Raw genomic sequence first — 23,414 nt, forward strand, 5'->3', positions numbered from 1 at the left:
CTGGATCCCAAGATCCTAAGATCACGCATGACCTGAGCCAAAACCAAGAGTGGGACACTCAAATGACGGCACCACCCGGGCACCCTGGGGACTGACACTGCTATAAAATTTAATAAAAATTGATTGCTAGAAAAATGAAGTAAAACAGGAGCATGTAAAATCCAAATCCCATTTTGAAAATTAGATACAATCTGTCTAGAATTGGTCCAATTGCTATAAAACTTTCTAAATGTTTGCTCTCGATTTCTGCGTTTACCTTGGACTAGAAACGAACAGTTCTAGTCAGTGACCCACACGTTGGGAGTACTGTCCTACAGCGGTGTTTCTCAAATTTCAATGTGCAAAGGAATCACCTGGGAATTTTGTTCAAATGCAGATTCTGGGGTGAGGCCTAAGACTGCGCATTTCTGAAAATTCCAGATGTCAATGCTGCTCATCTACAGACCACACCGGGAGACATAGCTAGAGACATGCAAACCAAGATGGAGAGAGAGAATTAGAACAGGACATAAAACTCGCCAGCATATATGTGCCTAGTGCTTGGGGAATCACCAAAGAGAAAATAAATCTCCTGAGGAAGTCATAGAGTGAAACCTGACATTTGTTTTGAAGGATGACTCAGATACAATTCTTCCGATGGACACAGACAAGAAAAAAAAAGTCCTTGCTTTAAAAAAAAAAAAAAAAAAAAAGCCTTAAGCCTTTTAGGCAGAGGGAACAGCGATTCAAGAGCATGGAAAACAGTCTGAAATTAGATTAATTTGTAAAAATCTTGTAAGGAATGGGTTGCCTACCCCATGGTAATGTGTCTACCACTCAGTTTAAGAAATAAGTGATTGTTGGGCGCCTGGGTGGCTCAGTCGTTAAGCGTCTGCCTTCGGCTCAGGTCATGATCCCAGGGTCCTGGGATCGAGCCCCGCATCAGGCTCCCTGCTCCGCGGGGAGCCTGCTTCTCCCTCTCCCACTCCCCCTGCTTGTGTTCCCTCTCTGGCTGTGTCTCTCTCTGTCAAATAAATAAAATCTTTAAAAAAAAAAAAAAAAAAGAAGTGATTGCATTGGGCTCCCCGCTGGCTCAGTCAGAAGAGCACGTGACTCTTGATCTTGGGGTCATGAGTTTGAACCCCATGTTGGGTGTAGAGATTATTTAAAACAAAAATTAGGGTGGCTCAGTTGGTTAAGCATCCGACTTTGATTTTGGCTCAGGTCATATTCTCAGGGTTGTGAGATCGAGCCCTGCATTGGGCTCACCGCTGGGTGTGGAGCCTAATATTCTCTCTCTCTCCCTCTCCCTCTGCCTCTCCCCACCGCTCATGCTCTGTCTCTCTGTAAAATAAATAAAGTGATTTCCACTTACAGAGTCTGTTCATCTGTGATGGTATCCCTTTCTTTCCTTCAGAGAGCTAATCTAATCCTGAATTTATCATTCCCATGCACTTCTTCATTAAAAAAAAAATACACACACACGTGTGTGTATTTACATATATATATGCTATTTCCCATGATTAAAGTATTAATTTTTTTGATTACCACTGTGTTTGTGTGGTTCATCTGCATGATAGGCACAGCTCCAGTCAGTTATTTAGAGGGTAGTTTCCCTCAGGCTTGGTGACTGTGAGGACTAAGAATTTAGGATTAAGAGAGTAGGGATGTTCTTTATTGAAATGAGAAAATATAGGGGCGCCTGGGTGGTGCAGTGGGTTAAGCGTCTGACTCCTGGTTTCGGCTCAGGTCGTGATCTTGGGGTCGTGAGATCGAGCCCCATGCCGGGCTCTGCACTTATTGCAGTCTGCTTTGGATTCGCTCTCTCTCTCAAATAAATAAATAAATCTTTTTTTAAAAATGAGAAACTACAGTGAAGAAGTGGGTTTGTGGGGCAGGCCACCCTGATTGGGGCATGTTTGATTTGACACATGTGCAGGTATCCAGATACCGACGGTGAGTGGTCGGAAACAGCCTCTGGGGCCCAGGAGCGAGAAAGACTCGGGAGGAATCTGGGACACGGACGAGAGGTGAAGCCCTGAGGCAGCATGAGGGGGTCTTGGGAAGAAAGCCACGAGTGTTGGTGAGGCACTGGTTCACCTTGGGCGGCCGAGAGCGGGCAGCCAGCTAACCACACAAGGTCCCCGCGGGGATAAATGTGAGGCAGTGATAGCTAGGGGTCCACTGTTCCGGCATTTGCTCTTTGCAAAATCAGATGTTGGTAGTTAGAACTACTCGAATTACCCAAGAGTGCCAAGATCCTCCTTGTTTGTTGTTTCTTCTCTTTGGTAAGCCGCGGCAGCCGGTTCGGCATCAGGGAGATGAACAGCATGAGGAAGATCGCCTGGACGGGAAGATCACAGGAGAAACTAAGAAGCAGGTATCACAGGACCCAAGGTGATGCCCTTATGTAAAGCTGAAGGTATGATTAACACGCTTCCATTATTTGGCCCTCTACCATCATGGAAAACTGGGAATTAGGGAGTTTCATGATTGTTTTTGCATAATTGTAGGGACCTGGTTAATATAACGTTAATATTTGTATTTTGGCCTGTGGTCCTCAAGCTGCTTGCCTGGGAAAGCTGAAACTATTGAATGATTTGTGATGATCTGCGGACGTTACTTAAGAACAACCTGTCTTTGGACAGCCTCTGAAGAGCGGGACTGGAGAAGCTATACTTTTAAGTCTCAAGGATTAAGTCTCAGTTTTTGCTAAAATCTTAGAACTGAGAAAGACCTTAAGTATTGGTTACATGTGCAACAAGTTTCCCCCAGTCCTTTAATTTCCACGGAGGGGAAGAAAGAGCTCCAATCCTCAGGAGAATAAAGGACAAGGGTGCTATTTCCAGCCTGCTGCCGCACACCCCTTTTTGGAAGTATCAATTCTGGGTGTCTGCTCTGGAGACCTAAGGCCGCCCTCTGGTGGACAGTCCCTGCACTAGACTTGGGGGAAAAAGCGGCAATCTGGTTGGCTGGGGTGGAACCAAATTCAACACTGTAGCGATACCAGTAACTAATCTAATACCTGGCTTCCATCTCTTCTCTTCCTCTTTTTATATTTTTTCCCCAACACTCCACTTCTACTTTTTTTTTTTAAACAAGTGATATACGATTATAAAAATTTGGAAAAAATAGAGATTTTTAAGAAAACTTTAAAATTTGGAATATATCCTTCAATCACTTTGTCTTAATATATCCAGACTAGCTTTCCACATCACTACAGTATTTTTAACATCTTTAATGGTTGCTTGGCATTCCATTATATGGATATGGCTGTCTCATAAATTAAGCAGTGTCCTATTTTTGGATATTTACATTGTCTTTTTTTTTTTTAAATAAAGTACTCTGAATTTTCTCAGGATAGGTTCTTAGAAGTGAAGCTTATTTACTAAAGGGATGCAGAATTTGAAGATGAAGATGCAGCTTTTATTTTTATTTATTAAAATTTTATTTATTTAGGGGCACCTGGTGTCTCAGTTGGTTAAGTGGCTGCCTTTGGCTCAGGTCATGATCCCAGGGTCCTGGGATCGAGCCCCGCATCGGGCTCCCTGCTTAGTGGAGAGCCTGCTTCTCCCTCTCCCTGCCGCTCTGCCTACTTGTGCTCTCTCTGTTAAGTAAAAATCTTTAAAAAAATTTTTTTTAATTTATTTAAGTAATCTATACACCCCACGTGGGGCTCAAACTCATGACCTTGAGATCAAGAGTTGCAGGCTCCACTGACTAAGCCAGGCAGGCACCCCTGTTGCATTTACATCTTTGTTGGCCAATTGCCTCTTTTGATTTTTTTTGTGGGGGGGGGGGTAAAATGTCGCAGGAGTTTATGGCTGAGAGACAAGGAGATAACACAGCTATACACTTTGCTGTCTGTACCTCATTGGGGTAACAGGTGGCCGATCATCCACACACTTTGAAAGAACTGACACGATTGGACACTGATCATGATGCATGGCTGTTACTGGGGTAGTGATCTGTGGACTGCAGAGTTAGCAGCAAGCAGTTAGAACTTCATGCGATCGTTCACAGGTAAAAGACCATGGTAAATGATATTTGAACTGTGTTGCTGGGACCCTGGTGTTATTTAACTAAACCATGTGACTAAAATTCATGTACACTGAAAGAGCACAGAGGAGGACTGCCTGTAGGCAAGCATGTGTCACCTAAAAACCAGGACGTTCTCCTATCATTATCACAGTTAAGTCTCAATAATTTCCTTGTATAATATCCCATCCATACTAAGCATGTCTTCTTTCATCGAAGGATCTAGAACACTCCTCCACCTTTTTTTTTAAGATTTTATTTATTTATTTATTTGACAGACAGAGACAGCGAGAGAGGAAACACAAGCAGGGGAGTGGGAGAGGGAGAAGCATGCTTCCCGCTGAGCAGGGAGCCCGATGCGGGGCTTGATCCCAGGACCCCGGGATCATGACCTGACCGAAGGCAGACGCTTAACGACTGAGCCACTCAGGCGCCCCTGCACTCCTCCATCCTTAATTTTTTTTCATGATATTGACTTTTCAGAGAAGCTGTTATTCAGAATGATACTACTCCAAGTGTGATCCACGGACCAGCCGCTTGGGCATCCCCTGGGAAATTGTCACGAATGCAGACTCGTAGGCCCCATTCCAGAACCATCCTCCGTTTCAGCATGTCTTTTAAAATTGTGCCTGGAACTACTTGAGGCCTCTCAATATAAATTCAGTATTTCTTTGCAACAGTGGACTGTTTAATTATCACCACTCCTATTACCTGTATGCCAAGTACCCTGGATCCCCAGTCTCTTCTTTTTCATGTTTTGCATTATTTTGGTTTATTTGATTTTCCTGATCATTAACTTGAGTCTCATTAGTGACATCTCCTTCAACTCAACTAATGAATTTTAAAATTTGGTAAATGACATTTTTCATTTTGTGTGTTTGGTACAACTGAAAATCCTAATAGAGATCTCGTTATTTTTTTGGTCTGTCTCTGCCAGCAGTTTTTTTAAGATTTTAATTTTTTTTTTTTTTTTTAAGATTTTTATTTAGGGGCACCTGGGTGGCTCAGTCGTTAAGTGTCTGCGTTCGGCTCAGGTCATGATCCCGGGGTCCTGGGATTGAGTCCCACATCGGGCTCCCTGCTCCACGGGAAGCCTGCTTCTCCCTCTCCCACTCCCCCTGCTTATGTTTCCTCTCTCTGTGTCAAATAAAAAAATCTTTAAAAAAAAAGATTTTTATTTAATTTTTCACAGAAAGAGACACAGCGAGAGAGGAATACAAGCAGGGGGAGAGGGAGAAGCAGGCTTCCCGCGGAGCAGGGAGCCCGATGTGGGACTCGATCCCAGGACCCCGGGACCATGACCTGAGCCGAAGGCAGACACTTAACGACTGAGCCACCCAGGTGCCCCAAGATTTAAAAAAATTTAGTAAAAAAATTTAAGTAAGTTCGATGTGGGGTCGAACTTACAACCCCAAGAGCACGAGTCGCACGCTCCACTAAGCCAGCCAGGCGCCCATTCTCGAGCAGTTTTTCGTTAAGATCTACCTATTCCTTGTTCCCCCCAGGATGGGTGCGTCTCAAATGGGACTCTACACGAGAATCACCTGGGAAATTTTAAACGTGTTGGGCCTTGGAACCCATCTCCAGAGATTACTGTTTCATTGGCCTGGAGTGAGGCCTGAATGTCAAGAGTTTCAAGAGCTTCCCAGGTTTGCTTGTGGGAGCCCATCCTCGAGGGCTCTTAAAGCAGAAGCAATCCTGTCAGCAAAATCCAGAATATTTTCAAAACTCTACTGCACAAAATTCGGTTTTTCAACAATGCCCTGTGATAAATACCAAGAATGGAGAGTGAAGGGAAGGGAGGGGGCATCTGCAGACTTAGTATAAAAAGTACTCAAGAGACAGACCAACAAATGGCAACACATGAAGCTTATTTGAATCTTGATTTCAACAAAGTAACCATAAACATTTACGAGACAACTAGGAAAACCTGAACATTGACTTTAAAAAAAAAGTGATAAAATACACATAACAAAAAACTTACCATCTTAACCTTTTCATAGAATAAGGTACATTCATATTGTGTAAATATTAAGGCATTAGTGTGATAATGGTTTTTATATTTGTTTTCAAAAAAAGTGCTTATCTTTTAGAAATACCTACCCTAAAATATTTAGGGATAAAATCATATAAAGTGAGACTTTTTTTTCAAAATAGATGAAACAAGACTGGCTTGTTTTGGTAATGAAGTAATTGTTGAAGCTGGCTAACAGAAGGGTAGAATTCATTAGACTATTCTCCACACATTTCTGTGGGCTTGGCATTTTTCTTAAGTTTTTAAAAAACTGGGGCGCCTGGGTGGCTCAGTAGATTGAGCATCTGCCTTGAGCTCAGGTCATGATTTTGGGGTCCTGGGGTGGAGCCCTGTGTCAGACCTCGGCGGGAAGCCTGCTTCTCCCTCATCCTCTCCCACCCTGCCTGCTTGTGTGCTCTCTCTCATAAATAAATAAAATATTTTTAAAAAAAGTTTTTAAAAATTAAATTTCGTGGTTTTTTTTTTTCAAAGTAGCCTACTGTTGATTTTTTACTTGTCCTTTCTTGTCAATCCTTTTCTGCTCTGCTTCTATTAGTCTATCAGTTCTCACTAGTTTTTTCTGTGACTTCACACATACCTGAAATTTCATTCTGCCTATTTGTTTTCTATTTTGGGGGGGGCTTCAAATTGTCAGAACCATTAGGCACTTTGAATTGACACCCAAGGGTCTCATTTTCCCAAGCAAGCTACCTGGAACGCGAATGGGTCTCCCCCCTACTCCATGCCCGTACGGCCCGTTTTGCACTGACCTTGACTGGCTGGCTGATGAAGAGGTTGTGAAGCACTGATAATATCACCGATGTAACCCAGCTGGTGGCTTGCTCTTTCATCAGTTCCAGGCTATAAAGTGCAGAAAAAAGGCTGCAGCCAGGCTAGTGACACCCAGAAAGAGCCAGCAGATGTAAGTCAACCCTCTGGGCAGGCCATGAGCGATGGGCTTCTTCCCTTCCTCTGGGCTCAGGATGGGGAAACTGGTGGCCTCCCTTAAGAACAGGTTGAACAGAGGTTGAAGGAATCATCTGAAAGCCAGTAGCAGCTGAGAGAGAGGGGAAGATTGCAGTGATCAGGGAAGGCCGGTGCCGTGCCTTACTGGGAGGGCCCCTGCTCTGTGGGAAGAATATGTGTTTCCAAGAGCTCCTGGAGTTTTTGCAGTCGGTTGGTGGCATCGAGGATGTCACAAGGCTGGTCGGCCTGGGTGGGACCCAGGGCATGTAAGTGCGATTGCAGCCACTGCAGAACTCCGAGCAGGTAACAGCAGAGGTGATGCTGGCTTTCAGGAACCACTGCAAATACAAGCCAGGGCTCACGGAGAGGAACAACTCATTCACTGATGAGGTTACATTTCCCAGTTCATGGAGGCGTGACCCAATAATTATGACTGTCTTCTCTGAGCATGCTGGTGAACTGCTTACAATTTCTAAAATTCTACACTTTGATCCAGAATAATAATTTAAAAAAACGCTTTTGATCTAGAAGCAAATAAAAATTTAAGCCTAATTGGGCTTTTTTCACCAGAACTGCAGTAAGTGCCCAGGGGCGGGGGGGGGGGTGTTGCAAACTATATTCAAGATTCCATAAATCACCTAATCTTCCTATTCCATAAAAGAAAAAGAATGACAAGTCCCAAGAGCTCCCAGCAAAGCAGATGGAGTATGAGGGGGTCTGAACCAGAGGGCATTTTTGTGGGTTCGTCCTTAATCCTTTACTTTGTATCACCAGATATACTGTCGCAAAAGCTATCAGCTCTATCCTGGAAAGCTTAAGGAAAATGAAAACAAGCAGAAGGTTGTATCTTCCTGTTGGTTATGCCGAGAGGTAGGAGGGAGTAAGACGCAGGCAAGTGAGTGGGAGGCAGGTAACAGATCAGTTACTAACACCTGCGGAGGTTTACCATTTGCCTGATGGGGTCCTGCCTGCTGATGAGAGCCAGGACTCTCCAACTGAGAACAGATGAGGAGCAGATGAGGCTGGCTAAAAGCTGTGCCATCTTGGCAATGCTGTGAGACACCCATAAAGATTGTTCCCACTCTGAGAGCAGGTATGTGTTTCTCCTGAGCAGGAATCCCACAGTTTCCTTTAGTTCCTGAATGTAGACCCAAGATGAGGAAAGTCAGTCTGACATTCACCCAGGACCGGGAGCAGTTACAGATGGTAAGGTCGTCTCTTTACTCGGAGAGGCAAATGCTTAGTGGAAAGAACCTCTATTTTTCATTTTCTTTCTCCTTTTTCAGAAAGAAGTCACCTCACAGTAGCTTCAAAACTGGTTTTATGAGGGCATACAGAATAAAGAAGGGACAGTTGGATAAAACGTCACCCACGAAAACTCAAGAGTGGTACCTTCTGCACTCACACCCAGTCCTCAGAATACATTAAGAAGAGAGACGAGGGCCATGATGCATCATGGCCCAGGGGACGGGAGTTAGGGAAAAGTTATCAAGGTTAATAGGGCCTGCGAGCCTTCCAGGGGATCGGCTCCACTGGCCTTTCCTACTACACGAGGAAGCAGGGCCCACCATCTACCTATAAAATTAGACACCAAGCTTACCTCAGCCACCTTTGTGAGAGACAGAGGCTCAGAAGTAGCATCTGAGGGGCAGGAGGCTTGGCTGGGAGGAAAGAGAGGCGGGGGCTCCTGTGGCTGCAACAGCAGGGAGAGGCGGCCCAATTACAAGATTGACGGGGAAGAGAGTGACAGCAGTTTGGACGCTGATGATCAGTTGGACCAGGTCACAGGAAACGGACCCACTGGAAGAAGGGCATTACATCAACCTTCATCCTCAAGAGCTGAAGTCATCTGTTATTCCTCTCCCAGGTTTAGGTATTTATTTGGCAATTTAACCATGATTATCTAAAGATAGGACATCATCATGGACATTATCTAGGGCTACGACATCTAAGGATAGGACCAATGTGTTCCCAAGGCTGCTTCACTCAGTGAATGAATGAATGAATGAACTAATGAAGGAGGGTGCACTAAAGTAAAAGGATTACACACCACAAACACCACACGTTAGGCTCCTCCATACCTTGCTCATCTCTCTTGGCCCTGGTGCTGCTGCTCCTCCTCCAGAACATAAGGTTGACGACCATGGTGCACAGAAACAATGTCATGCAGCAAGTAAGCCTCTGGACTCTTGTAAACTGGTTCCAGGGATGCCGAGTTAGCACTAAGAGCCACAGATGATCCTGGGTGAGCTTTTCTACAATGATGGAGGAGAACAGGTGTCCAAGGAGATAAATTAGAACAGGACAGACATGAGTTTTCATCCTGACAGCGTCCTGGACGAAGATGCGGTTTGCCCAGCAACAAGTGCACAGCAACAACTCAGCCACTATCCAATACCTCTATAAAGATGCTTTCAAAGGACCTGGCAACGTGATTCTTTTGTGATTTTAGGACACAAGGTTTCTGAGGATTAGGTTAATTTATATTGTATGAGTTTAATATTAAAAACTGTTTTTTAAAGCTTTCTAAGAGTTTTGATAAATCTTGTGCTCAACAAAAGTTTGCATCAGGCTTCCACTCAAGATAGTTTGGTAAATTCATACATTGAGCACCTGCTCTACTCCAAATGTGGAGGAACTAGCAATAAGATACAAAAAGAAAGAATAAAACATATTGGCTGAGCTTAAAAACAGGATAAATATATCTGAGGAGGAGAAATGGAATTCAAAACAAAACAAAACAAAACAAAACAAAAAAACGAACAGAGCTGCAGAGACCTGCAGAACACCACCATTTCCCACCAGTAACTAAAGGAAAAGAGTTCTTTCTTTGAGACTGGCACGAAGACCCGGTCATGCTCGTGTTCTCCGAGGTCCATGGCCAGCCAACAACTGCATACGAAGTACCATTTCCTTTTACCTGCCATGTCACTGACAATGACCTGGTTTACATACCTACGGTAAAATGAAGATAAGTATGTTAGGGGGGCGGGCGCGGCCTGTTGCTGTAATAAGAAGTAATCTTGTGCTGTCAGTTAATGGATTCTTTTCATTGTGAGGCCAGAACTAAAGAAAGAGACAAGAGCTGATCCAATTTTTCCCTTCCCGACCTCTAAGGGAATTCATGTATCAAAACCAGAAGGCAGACTTCTATCACTTAGCAACGCTCCAGTGTATGTATGTATCCCTTCTTTCCTTGTTCAAATGTGCTGGTGCCCTGCCACCTCTTTAAGGAGCCCATCTGCCTCTCTCTTCTGTCACCAGGGCCTGAGGGGGCGTCCCTGGGGGTGGGGAGTGGTCTTCAACATTCATATTAATGACATCTCATCCTGTTGGGGTCTGTAAACCGTACAGTTCAATACATTTCGAGGAATGTAAACACTGTGTAAGTACCACCACCATCAAATTATCACCCCCAAAAGTTCCCTGTGCCCCTTTCCAGTCAGCCCCCCTGAGGCTCACCCTGGCCCCAGGTGACCACTGATCTGCTTTCTGTCTCTTAGATTGGTTTGCCTTTTTTAGAATTTCATATATGTGGATTCATACTTTTGAGTCTGGCTTCTTTCACTCTGTAAAATGTTTCTGAGATTCATCCACATCACTGTATGTATCAAAAGACTGTTCTTTTTGTTGGTGGGTAGTATTTCTTTGAATGAACACGCTAACATTTGTTTCTTCATTCACCTGATGGACATTCATGCTGTTTCTAGTTTGGGATTACTATTAACAAAGCCTCTATGAATGTATGTGTATAAGTCTTGGAAAGGACAAGCATTTTCATTTCTCTTGGGTGATTACCTAGGACTGGAATTTCTGGATCAGATGGTAAATGTCTACTTAACTTCACGAGCCCTGCCAAACTGTTCACGCGCTGCACCGTTGTGCCTGCCCACCCGTGGTGCGTGAGTTCCATCGGCCTCCAACTTCACCCAAACTCGATTTTGTCAGACTTTATTCTAGTCATTCTAGATTAGATGTTCTGTTCTCTCACTGCGGTTTTAATTTGCATTTCTTGATGACTAGCAACATTCCGTATCTCTTCAGGTGCCCATTACACGTTACTCAGCTTTACAAATCAAGCTGGAATGATAGTGCACAAGTGCTTTGTAGATGCCTGAACACAGGGGAAATGGCAAGCAAATGCTTAGACTTGACTGGCCTAGTGGTCTCGCGTGGCAGGGAGAGACTTGTGTTGCTAACGGTTTCAGGCAGGCTGCATACTCTTTGCAAGTGGGCAACACTCAGCAACTGATTTGTCTGAGTCCCTGGGCCTTAAACCTTTGGTTTCATTCCATTCTTTTTTCCTAACCCCAATCATCTTGATCCTCAGTTACTGTCATCCTGACTCTCTCTAGGCACCTCCCCTCAGCAGGGAGTCGCCTTCTCCCTCTCCTTCTGCTCCTCCCCTTGCTCGTGTTCTCTCTCACTTGCTCACTCTTTTTCTCAAATAAATAAATAACATCTTTAAAAAAAATAGATATTTTTCATGTTTAGAGATACTTCCTTTTCTTTTTTTTTTAAAGATGTTATTTATTTGACAGAGAAAGACAGTGAGAGAGGGAACACAAGCAGGGGGAGTGGGAGAGGGGGAAGCAGGCTTCCCACTGAGAAGGGAGCCCGATGCGGGGCTCGAGCCCAGGACCCCGGGATCCTGACCTGAGCCGAAGGCAGAAGATGCCTAACGACTGAGCCACCCAGGTGCCCTAGAGATACTTCTCATTTATAACACTTTGGGCAGTCAGTTGTTATTTGCTCTTTACAATTATGACAACATTAAATGAAAATAAAAGAAAAAATCATCTATCACTTTACCAGCCACACAGAATCATATTGTTAATTCTCCCTGTTTTTCTCCAGGGTTTCCCCTTTGTAGATGCTTTGAAATTTAAATCTACTAGTCTTTTGTTACGATTTGGCCCAAAGTGTTATTGTTCTGCATCGTGGCAGCATGCTGGTCTCATCCCAGAACTGGGGGTCCGCAGAGAAGGAAGGACAGGGCCACCTGACACAGGCACTTGCCAGGAAGGGCTGGCCCCCGAGTTGTGCCAGAGCCGCAGGCCATGCAGCTCCCCCAGGGAGGACTGGGTGCTGAGGAGGAAGACGTCCAGTCCCTCTCGCTCAAAGACTGTCTTTTGGGGGTCACAAAGGTGATGGGGCTCACTCCATCCCTCTGATCCATAAAGGGTGATAACCACCTAAAACACCACAAGGAAAGATAAAATGCAGGATGTTCTAACATGATCCTTTGGGTTTATCTGTAAGGGGAAAGAGGGAGACAGAGAGGACTGTACTGGGATGAAGCCTCTGGGGGGCTGCACAAGTACAGTGAGCCATACAGACGTACAGTCTAGAACCAGGACCCGCGCTCCTAACGTGCTGCCGGTGAACTGGGGCGTCACCAGGTCACAGTGCATCTCGTGCGCCAGAAGACGCAAGGCAAGGAGCGAAGAGCATTCATTTCACGAACCTTAGCTGTTGTGGTGGCCTTCGATAGCCAGCAGAGACCTGAGTAAGGTAGTGAAACTGAGAGCTGGGGTCATTATCGGCCAGGACAGTGACTTTCACCTGTAGGAAAAGCAGAACCAAGGAGGAGCTTCACCTAAAAAGCAGGAGGATGCACAGCTCCAGCTTTGGCAACTCGATGGAAAGCAAGGGTGACTGGCGGGTGGTAGGTAAACAAACTGACCTAAGTGATGGAACAGGGGTGAGGGCTGGAAGGCCTGGCCTTATGCTTCCAAAACGAAATAGTCACTGAATCCACTGACCAGGTCTTGGGCTTCAAAATCTTTCCACTTCCCTCCCACCCAGGGAGTGTTACTGCACAACACAGAGGATACCTAGTTAAATGTGAATCTCAGATAAACTATGAATCATTGGGGAGCAGACTTAAACTAAAAATGCATTTATATTTATATGAAATTCAAATTTAACTGGGTGTCCTATGTTTTTATTTACTAAAACTGGCAACTCTACACCCACGGCAACAAAGAAATGGACGGCGTGTATTCTAGAATTTCCAAGGGTAAGAAAACATATGAATAAGAAATGCGTACAATACAAGCTAAGAAGGGACTGTCATCAGGGCGCCTGGGTGGCTCAGTCGGTTAAGCATCTGACACTTAGTTTCAGCTCAGGTCGTGATCTGAGGGTTATGAGATCGAGCCCCGAGTAGGACTCTGTACTCAGTGTAGAGTCTGCTTTAGTTTCTCTCTCCCTCTGTCCCTCCCCCTGTGCACGTGTGCTCTCTAAAATAAGTAAATAAATCCTTAAAAAAAAAGAGGAGGCTGTCATCAAGGGATTTTTTTGTTGTTCAAAAAAGAGATTCCTGATAGGTTTCTTATACATTGCAGTTATGTGATATTACCATTTCACTTCCACGTAACTTTCATATCCAATGTATAAAGTGAGATAAACTTGCATTTGATTTTGGTTAAGTTCTGTAGATGTTCTGGATGATTCCTAGCCTAAACGAATCACATGAGGGTTCAACCTCCACTAAAGAAAAAAAAAAGGAGATAAAGCGTTAAGTTGCTAAGCCCTGAAACAGGAGATTTGAAGAGAAATTTAAGGGGAAAAGTACCCCTAAATTTCTACACCACATAGTACCACACTACCAGCCTCTTCTGGTCAAGGGATTTTTCCATCTTGTTCAACACACTCAATACACTATGGAAAAGCTTCTGGAATCAACGTCTTATCACCCTCTGTATGTCCGCTTCATCCTTTCTCCAAGCCTACACACACGTGAGTATATAGAATTCTAAAAGGCTGGCCAGCAAAGACACCCCAACAGGGTTGTTGGTCACGCAAAAGAACAGCTTGATCGTGTCTTTAATATTCACCGTCCGGGGCACAATGAAGAAGTCGCTGCCAAAGTAGGCCAGGTGGTTACAGAGACACTGTGTCCTCAAAACTGTGCTCTGTGGCCCAACCTGTCATCAGAATCAAGACGTTGATTCTAACCGAACAGAGTGCTAAGGAAGGGACAAACATAAAACACAAACACAGGCAATTTCAGAGAGGGAAAATCGGTGTCTGGGTTGCGTATTCACTGCTGGAGGTCGCGTACACCGGGGTAAGCAGCGTGGAGAGCGAGCTGGCAGCCTGACTCCTGCCATTCCAGGTCTGAACACTTACCCCAGGGGAAGTCTGCACACGCGCGCAGGGGGATATGAGAAAGAACGTTTCTGTCGGCATTGTTCTTAACGAAAAAATCGGAAACGACCTATATGTATATGTCCAGTAAGAGCAGAACATACAAAGTAGAGGGCTACTACTGTATACCAATGGGGGAAACTCTGCAGCAGTTAAAATGAATGAGTTAGAGCTGGATATAGTGACGTGCACAAATGCTAAGTGAAAAATACAAGTCAGAGGGGCGCCTGGGCAGCGCAGTTGTTAAGTGTCTGCCTTCGGCTCAGGTCATGATCCCAGGGTCCTGGGACCGAGCCCCGTGTCAGGGTCACTGCTCAGCGGGGAGTCTGCTTTTCCCTCTCCCACTCCCCCTACTTGTGCTCTCTCTCTCTCTCTCCCCCCTTCTGTCAAATAAGTAAATAAAATCTTTAAAAAAAAAATACAAGTTAAAGAAGGATATGGTACAGATGGTGCCATTTACACAGAGACCAGAAGCATGCAAAACGACACTCCTGTATCTATGTTTGTCAGTCCCCCTCCTTGGAACAGAAGCTCATGAGGATGCTATCGTGTCCATCTCTGCAATTCTAGTTCCAGACGTGGGCCTGGCATGTAGATGATGCCCAGTAAACATGTGCTAGAAGAACGAGGACACATGCCAACTCAGGACAGTGGTCACCCTTTGGTGAGAGGGAGGAAAAAAGACTAAGGGAGAAACAGGGGCACCTGGGTGGCTCAGTTGGTTAAGGGTCTGACTCTTGATTTCAGCTCAAGTTATGATCTCAGGGTCGTGAGATCGAGCCCCGTGTCAGGCCCCACGCTCAGAAGCGAGTCTGCTTGAGATTCTGTCTCCCCCTGCCTCTCCCCCTGCTCATGCTCTCTAAAATCTTTCAAAAAAAAAAAAAAAAAAGACAGAGGGGATACATAAAGGGCTTTGATTATTCCTGAATGTTTTATTTTAAAAAATCTGAACTAAATAGAGCCAAATATTAACTTTGTAATAGAGCTGAACAGTGTTTAATGTTTTTATTATATTATCCCCTATAACTTTCCATATAACATTTCTTCATAAAAAATATTTTTTAGGGGCACCTGGGTGGCTCAGTCGGTTAAGCGACTGCTTTCGGCTCAGGTCATGATCCTGGAGTCCCGGGATCGAGTCCCACATCGGGCTCCCTGCTCTGCAGGAAGTCTGCTTCTCCCTCCGACCCTCTTCCCTCTTGTGCTATCTCTCATTCTCTCTCTCTCTAATAAATAAACTTAAAAAATTAAAAAAAGTAAATGTGCCTTAACTTCTAAAAAATATATATATATATATATTTTTAAAATATCACCAGGCAATCAAATGGCAGGTACCAATTCCACGTTTGATGGTGCAGATGAAAAGCTGAAAATACTGTCAGGATGACTGACTGCTTTCCACAACACAAGGTCAGGTTCTGGGTGCGGGGCTATCTCTTGCCCTGGGAGGAACTCTCATCCTGCTCCCTGCAGCTCTGTTCCTTGCATGGGGTCCAAGCGCTGCACAGGGCTTCCAGGAGGCAGGAAACCCCCCGGTACCTTTTGTGAGCAGCGGGGTCACTGCTGGCTGAGTCTTGCTACTCAAAGTGCTGTCTCCATGTCTGGGAGCACTGGTATCACCTGGGAGCCTGTTAGAAAGGCAGAAGCTAAGGTCCCACCCTGATTTACTGCAACAGAATCTGCCATTGAACAGGCTCCCAGATAGAGGATTTGCTAGAGAGGCACCGCTCCAGATCTTCCAGAAATCACTGCTGAGGCCATGAACGGTGTCGGTGCCTTCCAGAGCAGTCTTTTCCCTCTGTTCCCATGTGAATGATCCCCTCTCAGCTCTGTGACAAACAGCCTCATGATTTCCAGAACCTTGCACAACAGTCTTTGTGCAACTGAACCAGGACTTAAATCAGATGGGATCGCACATATTCACCATCGTGAAAATGCAGAGTGCCATTTTAAAGTGGGCATATACCTGGAACTAGGTAACAACGTGAAAAGTCCCCACCTGGCCTGGAGTGTACAAGAATCTGCTAGCTTTTTTTTTTTTTTTAAGATTTTATTTATTTATTCATGAGAGACAGAGGGAGAGAGAGAGAAGCAGGCTCCCAAGGAGCAGGGAGCCCGATGTGGGGCTCGATCCCAGGACCCCGGGATCATGACCTGAGCCGAAGGCAGACGCTTAACCATCTGAGCCACCCAGGCGCCCAGCTTTTTTTTTTTTTTTTTAAGTTTTTATTTATTTGTCAGAGAGAGAAAGCGAGCACAAGCAGGGGGAGCAGCAGAGGGAGAAGCAGGTTCCCCGCTGAGCAAGGAGCCCGATGTGGGGCTCGATCCCAGGACATGAGGATCGTGACCTGAGCCGAAGGCAGACACTTAACCGACTAAGCCACCCAGGCGCCTCTGCTAGCTTATTTTTACAAAAGTTCTCTTTCATTGAGCAAGAAGTTTTCCTTTTACCCACAACATATTTAATACTGGCAGAACTCCTACATATTGCTTACTTCATCTGGAACTGTCAGATTCACCCTGGACTCATGTTTGAGAAAGAAATGACAGACATGAAGCATAAGCCTGCTCCAAAGAGACGCACTCTCCTGGCCTGCTACACACAATCCTTCTCTTTTTCCCAGGCTGACTTATTTCCCCTCTGATGAATTTTCTTTCTGGGCCCACCCAAACGAGGTAAAAGAAGCTCTGCGTTTCATGCCAGCTCAGGCGGGAGAGAAAGAGGAAGTGGTGTGACTTCTTACGTGGCATCCACCGCTCTTCCACGTGCTGTTGTGGCTGTCCCAGAAATAACACTGCGTGACGGCTGTCACCACCGAGAACAGGGTGGGCATCTGCTGGGCACTCTCCTGGCTCTTGTTCAACGCGGCTGTTAGGTGGTAGGTGCCGGTCCCATACTGCAGACTCTCTGGAGTCAGCACCCATGTATATTCCTCATCTGAGAACCAAGAACAGTGCTTAGGTGCATTTCAAATGGGACAAAAGTACCGTGAGAACCTTCCTTATGAAGGATCTATTATTATCATTATTTTATTTTATAAATGGGGAAATGATTAAGCCTAGACTTACAAATGATTTTATTTTTTTTTTAAGATTTGAGAGAGAGTGAGAGAGAGAGAGTGTTTGAGCGCACATGAACAGGAGGGGCAGAGGAAGAGAGAAGCTCAAGCAGAGAAACTCTGTGCTGAGCGTGGAGCCCAACACGGGGCTGGATCCCACGACCCTGAGATCATGACCTGAGCTGAAACCAAGAGTCAGATGCTTAACTGACTGCGCCACCCAGGCGCCCCACAAATCATTTTAAGGAAAGTGACCAGTGATACAACCTGGGGCTCTGGATTACTCCTGTTCCAATAAGAAATCGTATTTTTTTTTTTTTTTGATAAATGAAGATTTAGGTCTAATGAATCAGAATATATTATGAGTTTTAGAAAAATGAAATCGTCACCCATCAAAGTGAGTAGCTACAAGACCTAGCTAAGAAAAGAAGCCCAAGATGAAGCAAGGATGGGAACAGAGCGGTTCCAGGAAAGAGCCCTGATTCCAGGCCCAGCTCTGCCACCGTGTGGCTGGGAAGGGCTAAGGAAAGTCCCACAATCTCCCTAGTTTTCTCACTTTCAAACAAGGACTCTGGACCAGAGGATGTCTAATATCCCTTCCAGCTCCAACCGACATGACACCGGCAAGACTGGCAAGGAAAATGGGAGTGCCTGCTCTGAATCGGGAGCGAGCCTTTTGGTAGCCCCATAGTGAGAGATGCTGCCACAGGTGCTCTAAGAACAAGAAGAGCCTAAAACGTGAGCATTCCTGTGTCAGTGAGGCCTACACCAGAGCCAGAAGTAGCTCATTCAACCCGGGCAGACCATAATAGAAGGAGACTACAACATGATATATCCATTCCGATGACTGCCCCCACCCCATTTTTTTAAATGCAAAGGGTAGCTCTGAAGACTTCCCAGTACTACATTTATTTATTTTTGTTGTTAGTTTTAGAATAATTTTATTTATTTAAATTCAATTAACATAGTGTATTACTAGTTTCAGAGGTAGAGTTCAGTGATGCATCAGTCTTATATAACACCCAGTGCTCATTACATCACGCGCCCTCCTCAACGTCCATCACCCCGTTACCCTCCATATCCCCCAGTACTACTTTTAAAGTTGATATCCAGTGACTACGTTTTTTGGTCAAGTATATCTAGGCCCTGTTTATGTATCACAGGAATTCTTAGCTATTCTAAGCTACAATGTAGTCCATCTGGTATTACACCAAGACTTACTGAGACATCTCTGTCCTTATCCAAATCTAAGATTAGACATGAAGTTTGAAATATAGATATAACCCACTATGCTGGAATTTTACTTCTCAACATCATGGAAATGTTCAACCATACAGAAAGTTGACTATTATACAGTGAACACACAAATAATCACTGAATAGATTCTATAATTAACATTTTACTAAACTTGGAGCACTTGGCTGGCTCAGTCAGAAGAGCATGCGACTCTTGTGCTCACTTGGGCAGCACACATACTAGAAGAGCATGTGACTCTTGATCTCAGGGCATGAGTTCGAGCCCCACATGGGGTGTGAAGACTACTTAAATGAGTAAAACTTAAACAAAAAAACATTCTACTAAATTTGCTTTATCACATATAAATCTTGATCCATTCAACAATTTATCTTTTTAAAAAATGCATTTCATGGTCATGTATAAATTATACATGTGAGGGGTGTCTGGGTGGCTCAGTCGTTAAGCGTCTGCCTTCGGCTCAGGTCATGATCCCAGGGTCCTGGGATCGAGCCCCGCATCGGGCTCCCTGCTCAGCGGGAAGCCTGCTTCTCCCTCTCCCACTCCCCCTGCTTGTGTTCCCTCTCTTGCTGTGTCTCTCTCTGTCAAATAAATAAAATCTTAAAAAAAAATTATACATGTGGGCGCCTGGGTGGCTCAGTTGGTTAAGCAGCTGCCTTCGGCTCAGGTCATGATCCTGGAGTCCCAGGGTCGAGTCCCACATCAGGCTCCCTGCTCGGCGGGGAGTCTGCTTCTCCCTCTGACCCTCCCCTCTCTCATGCTCTCTCTCTCTCTCTCATTCTCTCTCTCAAATAAATAAATAAAATCTTAAAAAAATTTTAAAAAAAATTATACATGTGATAAAACTACATAGAACTAATAAACACACATACACGAGTGCATGGTTGCATGGTGAATCCAAATGAGGTCAACATATGGTATCAGTGTCATTTCCCAGTTAGGATATTGTGCTATAGTTATGCAAGATGTCACCATTAGGATAAACTGGATGAAGTGTATGAGATCTGTTTTACTTTTCACAATTCCACGAGAACCTACAGTTATCTCGAAATAAAAAGTGAAAAAAAAAAGAAGAAGGAGGAAATGCATTTCAAAGGAAGTTTCTGTTTAGGGCTTTACCTTTTTGCCACACCTGATTCTTTGGCACGGTGATGTTCAGGTTGAAGTGGGTGTGGTTAGGCTGATACTGGAACCCCAGATAGAGTGTCATTAAAAGGGACTTTCAGGTTGTATGCACACGATCAGGGATCTCTCCAGGGAAGTGATGTTCACTATGACAATAAAATGATCCAAGCTCACGTTGAGGCTGGTAGGATGGATTTCCATGCTAACATTTCTCCACAGTATGATCTAGAAGAAGACAGTTAATCAATCTTCAAGTTCAAGATGGTTCATCCATTGATGTCTTTCAGTCTCCTTTCTAGTGATAATGGAATGTAACTTCCTAAGTCTTTCTCTCTGAGCTTTAACAGGTAACACAGAGCCAGGGGTTAAGGGACAATATACAACCTCCGACCTAAAACACCTTCCCCTAAAGGTAAGGTAATCTCCATGTATAAGTTCCCAAGTGAAGATGTGAATAATCAAATAATGGCACTGATGTGAATCTAACATGACTTTCTTCCATTCTGTTCTCCAAGAATTCCTATTCCCTTCTCTTTCATTCCCTAGTAATCAAGTCATACCTCAATATCTTCCATTAAATCATCAACTTGGAACAATTTATGATTAGAGCTTAGGAACACACTTCTGATGTTTCCAACAATGTTCTTGTCATCAAAATCCCTGAAGGGATTGAAAACTAGTCCTGTTACCTACAGACAAGAAAACTCAGTTTCACCCATTGCTGAAATCTTTAGAAATAGCACCCTGATAGGTAATAAGGTGTCAGATATCAAAAATTAAAGTAAATGTTGGGATTTTTCCCCTTGCTCATATCTCAAATGAAATAATACTTCTCATTAGAACATCATATGGGAAAGAATTAATTAAAGATGAGTCATTTACTTGGGACCCTCAGAATTATTATTTTTTTTTACATCTTCATACCTGGAGGATTCATGATTACTAGGAAGTTGAGAATTCTGCTCTCCAGGACAAGGTACCAACCTTACTTCTGTTTGTTGGGTAAGAAATACAATATACTGAAATACAGTATATACTGATATGGCTAAGTTGATATATAGAGTGAATACTTATTCAGGTATTCCCAGCTTTGTATGTACATAGTGAAGTGATGAGAACAATTCAAACCATAACACAGAAACTGTCAAATCCAGAAGTCTAGTTAATGCTCCCAACCTCTACCATGGATCATTTTTAAAGGCCTCCATTCCTGACATCATAAAACAGAAATCCAGGGCACCCAGCCTTCTCTTGTTTGGTCTGGTGAGCTTACATTTCATGGTGCATCCCCTTTGTGGTACACTCAAATGCCTGCAGCCATCAATCTCATTTCCATTTGTATCAGAATCAATTTTACACTCACTTGGACATTAACTCCAGGGTGTCTGTTCAAGAGCTCTTGCAAAGCTGAGGCTGATGGAAAGCCTAACCTCACAGGTGCTGAGGACCAGAGGGTGTAGGAGCTCAGAGGCCAGGTTGACATGTTTTGGCTAAGGAAGGAGAAATTAAAGAGAAATCAATTTCTGTGTATTTTCTAAAGATCCAAAACCTAAAATGAACCTCTCCCCACTCCTCCTGTTACCTGCTCAGCATCAGAGTAGCAACCGAAGAGGTCAAAGTCACTAAAGACCCAGAAAACTGGTTCTGCTGTAGAAATGCTTCCTGGATCTTCCCAAGGGCCAGCAAGGCCGTTTCCAGCATATATTCTACCTACACTTAGAAGGAAACACCACGTGACCTGAGTAACCTCAGTGGATAATGGTTTTAGAGGGGTTGGACAGGGGACAAAGATCTTGATGGTGAAATAAGGAAAGGTGACATTCTTTGGAAAGGACCCAAAGAAAGTACTTCCAGTCTGGCTAAAGACTCACCATCCTTTGTATCAACTAAGAGGGCTACCCAAGGACATATTTCTTTGTTCCATTATAGAAGCTGTCCTGGACCTTTTTATTTATTTATTTTTTTAAGAGGAGGAGAGAGAGAGAGGGGCAGAGGGAGAGGGAGAGTCTCAAGCAGACTCCCCACCCAGCACAGAGCCTGACAATGGACTTGATCTCACGACCCTGAGATCACGACCTGAGTCAAAATCAAGAGTTGGATGCTCAACCAACTGAGCCACCCAGGCTTCCCAAGATTAAAAAGTTTCTAAAATGAGAACAACATCAGCATCTTCTGCACCTACCTGCTCAATGTCATGCTTGGATCTTTGCAGACTGGCTTCACCAGCTTCCATGACACTGTCGAGGGAGTAAACGAAGCAGACGGTCATGGGGTTTTTGAAGCTCAGACTGCTGTTGATCTTAAGTGCCTTCTCAGGTAACTGCTCATTCAGGTCAACAAGGGGACTGAGGACACTTACCTGGGAGTTTTAGGAAGCAAACACACACCCCTGAGCTGTTTCTGCCTGTTTTAAATTTATTTGTGTTCTTCTTATCAGAAGTTCAAGGTTCTTTATGCATTTCAAACATATTTTTATAAAAAGCACTATTATAACTTGGCAGGAAACGAAAATATGTTAGCTATGACCTACAGGGAGGATTCGTATTTCATGTTATTCCAAGGAACCGACAGAACCCTCCTGGAGTGGTAACTATCAAATAGCTAATTCAAAAAACTAAGCTAAAAAAAGGAAAAGAGCAGTAGTGGCTGGAACACTGAGTATACTATCCCTTGAAACTTGGGTCTCAAAAGGCTTCAAGATTGACTTAACATAGAGAACAAGAAAAATTCTAAGTGAAACAGAAGACCCCAATTCTCCTTTCGGTAGGTTGTTCTCATGCAAAACAAGTAAGAAGGTTAAGCAAATTGACAGAATATCCACTATAGGTAAAACTATTTTGCTTTTGAAATGTTTTTGTTTCAAAGTAACACTTATTAAAAACTTCTGCATAAAAAAGATCCAGTAGACAAAATTAAAAAATAAGACATGAGCACAAAATATTTACAACACATATAACAAAAGGTCAACATCAATAATAAAGCTTTCTTACAAACACATAAGAAAAATGACAAACAACCCACTGGGGGGAAAATGGACAAAGGACATGAAAAAGCAATGGAGAGGAGAAATACACATGGTCAATCAATACATATTATGATGTTCAACCTCCTTAGTAATCAATAAAATGTTCCCTCCTCCTTTTCTTTCTTTTCTTGCTTTTGAAATTGGGAAAGTGTGGGGCAATGGTTGGTGGGGATGTAAAACAGTGCCTGTTTATTTATTTGAGAGAGAGAGACACATGGCGGGGGAGGCAGAGGGGGAGGGAGGGGGAGAGAGAGAGAGAGAGAGAGAGAATCCAAAGCAGGCTCCATGCTGGCTTGATCCCATGATCCCGAGATCATGACCTGAGCCAAAATCAAGAGTTAGATGCTCAACCAAGCCACCCAAGCGTCCCCAAACAGTACCTCTTGAAAGACTATTTTGTCATCTATTGAAAATGCAAAAGCCCCTGGGGCGCCCGGGTGGCTCAGTCATTAAGCAGCTGCCTTCAGCTCAGGCCATGATCCCAGGGTCCTGGGATTGAGCCCTACATCGGGCTCCCTGCTCGGCAGAAGCCTGCTTCTCCCTCTCCCACTCCCCCTGCTTGTGTTCCCTCTCTCGCTATGTCTCTCTCTGTCAAATAAATAAATAAAATCTTAAAAAAAAAAGAAAGAAAATGCAAAAGCCCCTCACTTCTATCTCTGGCACTCTATTGCACAGAAATAGTTGCATAAGTACTTAGTGACATAGGGACATGGATGTTCATGGGTATGTTATTTCTGAGAGTAGACAAGTGAAAAATGTCCAAATGCACATGAAGAATTATTGGTTCATTTACGTGTAC

The 23,414-nt window shown here is 44.1% G+C and overlaps 1 protein-coding gene across 1 annotated transcript in view; it reads right to left on the reverse strand.

Moving 5' to 3' along the window:
• Window positions 1-23,414, reverse strand: part of PKD1L3 (polycystin 1 like 3, transient receptor potential channel interacting) — a 61,960-nt gene that overhangs the window by 15,875 nt on the left and 22,671 nt on the right. The window contains 21 exon segments of the mRNA XM_035725260.1: window positions 2,224-2,323; window positions 6,802-6,905; window positions 6,908-7,035; window positions 7,143-7,335; window positions 7,944-8,007; window positions 8,010-8,135; window positions 8,598-8,714; window positions 8,716-8,771; window positions 8,774-8,797; window positions 9,079-9,279; window positions 9,807-9,952; window positions 12,017-12,192; window positions 12,461-12,562; window positions 13,699-13,929; window positions 16,897-17,090; window positions 19,585-19,680; window positions 19,683-19,815; window positions 20,151-20,279; window positions 20,954-21,080; window positions 21,173-21,300; window positions 21,773-21,949. Of these exon segments, the coding sequence (XP_035581153.1) occupies window positions 2,224-2,323; window positions 6,802-6,905; window positions 6,908-7,035; window positions 7,143-7,335; window positions 7,944-8,007; window positions 8,010-8,135; window positions 8,598-8,714; window positions 8,716-8,771; window positions 8,774-8,797; window positions 9,079-9,279; window positions 9,807-9,952; window positions 12,017-12,192; window positions 12,461-12,562; window positions 13,699-13,929; window positions 16,897-17,090; window positions 19,585-19,680; window positions 19,683-19,815; window positions 20,151-20,279; window positions 20,954-21,080; window positions 21,173-21,300; window positions 21,773-21,949 (2,752 nt within the window).

Source organism: Zalophus californianus, chromosome 17 (assembly GCF_009762305.2).
Source record: "Zalophus californianus isolate mZalCal1 chromosome 17, mZalCal1.pri.v2, whole genome shotgun sequence".
NCBI classification, from domain to species: domain Eukaryota; kingdom Metazoa; phylum Chordata; class Mammalia; order Carnivora; family Otariidae; genus Zalophus; species Zalophus californianus.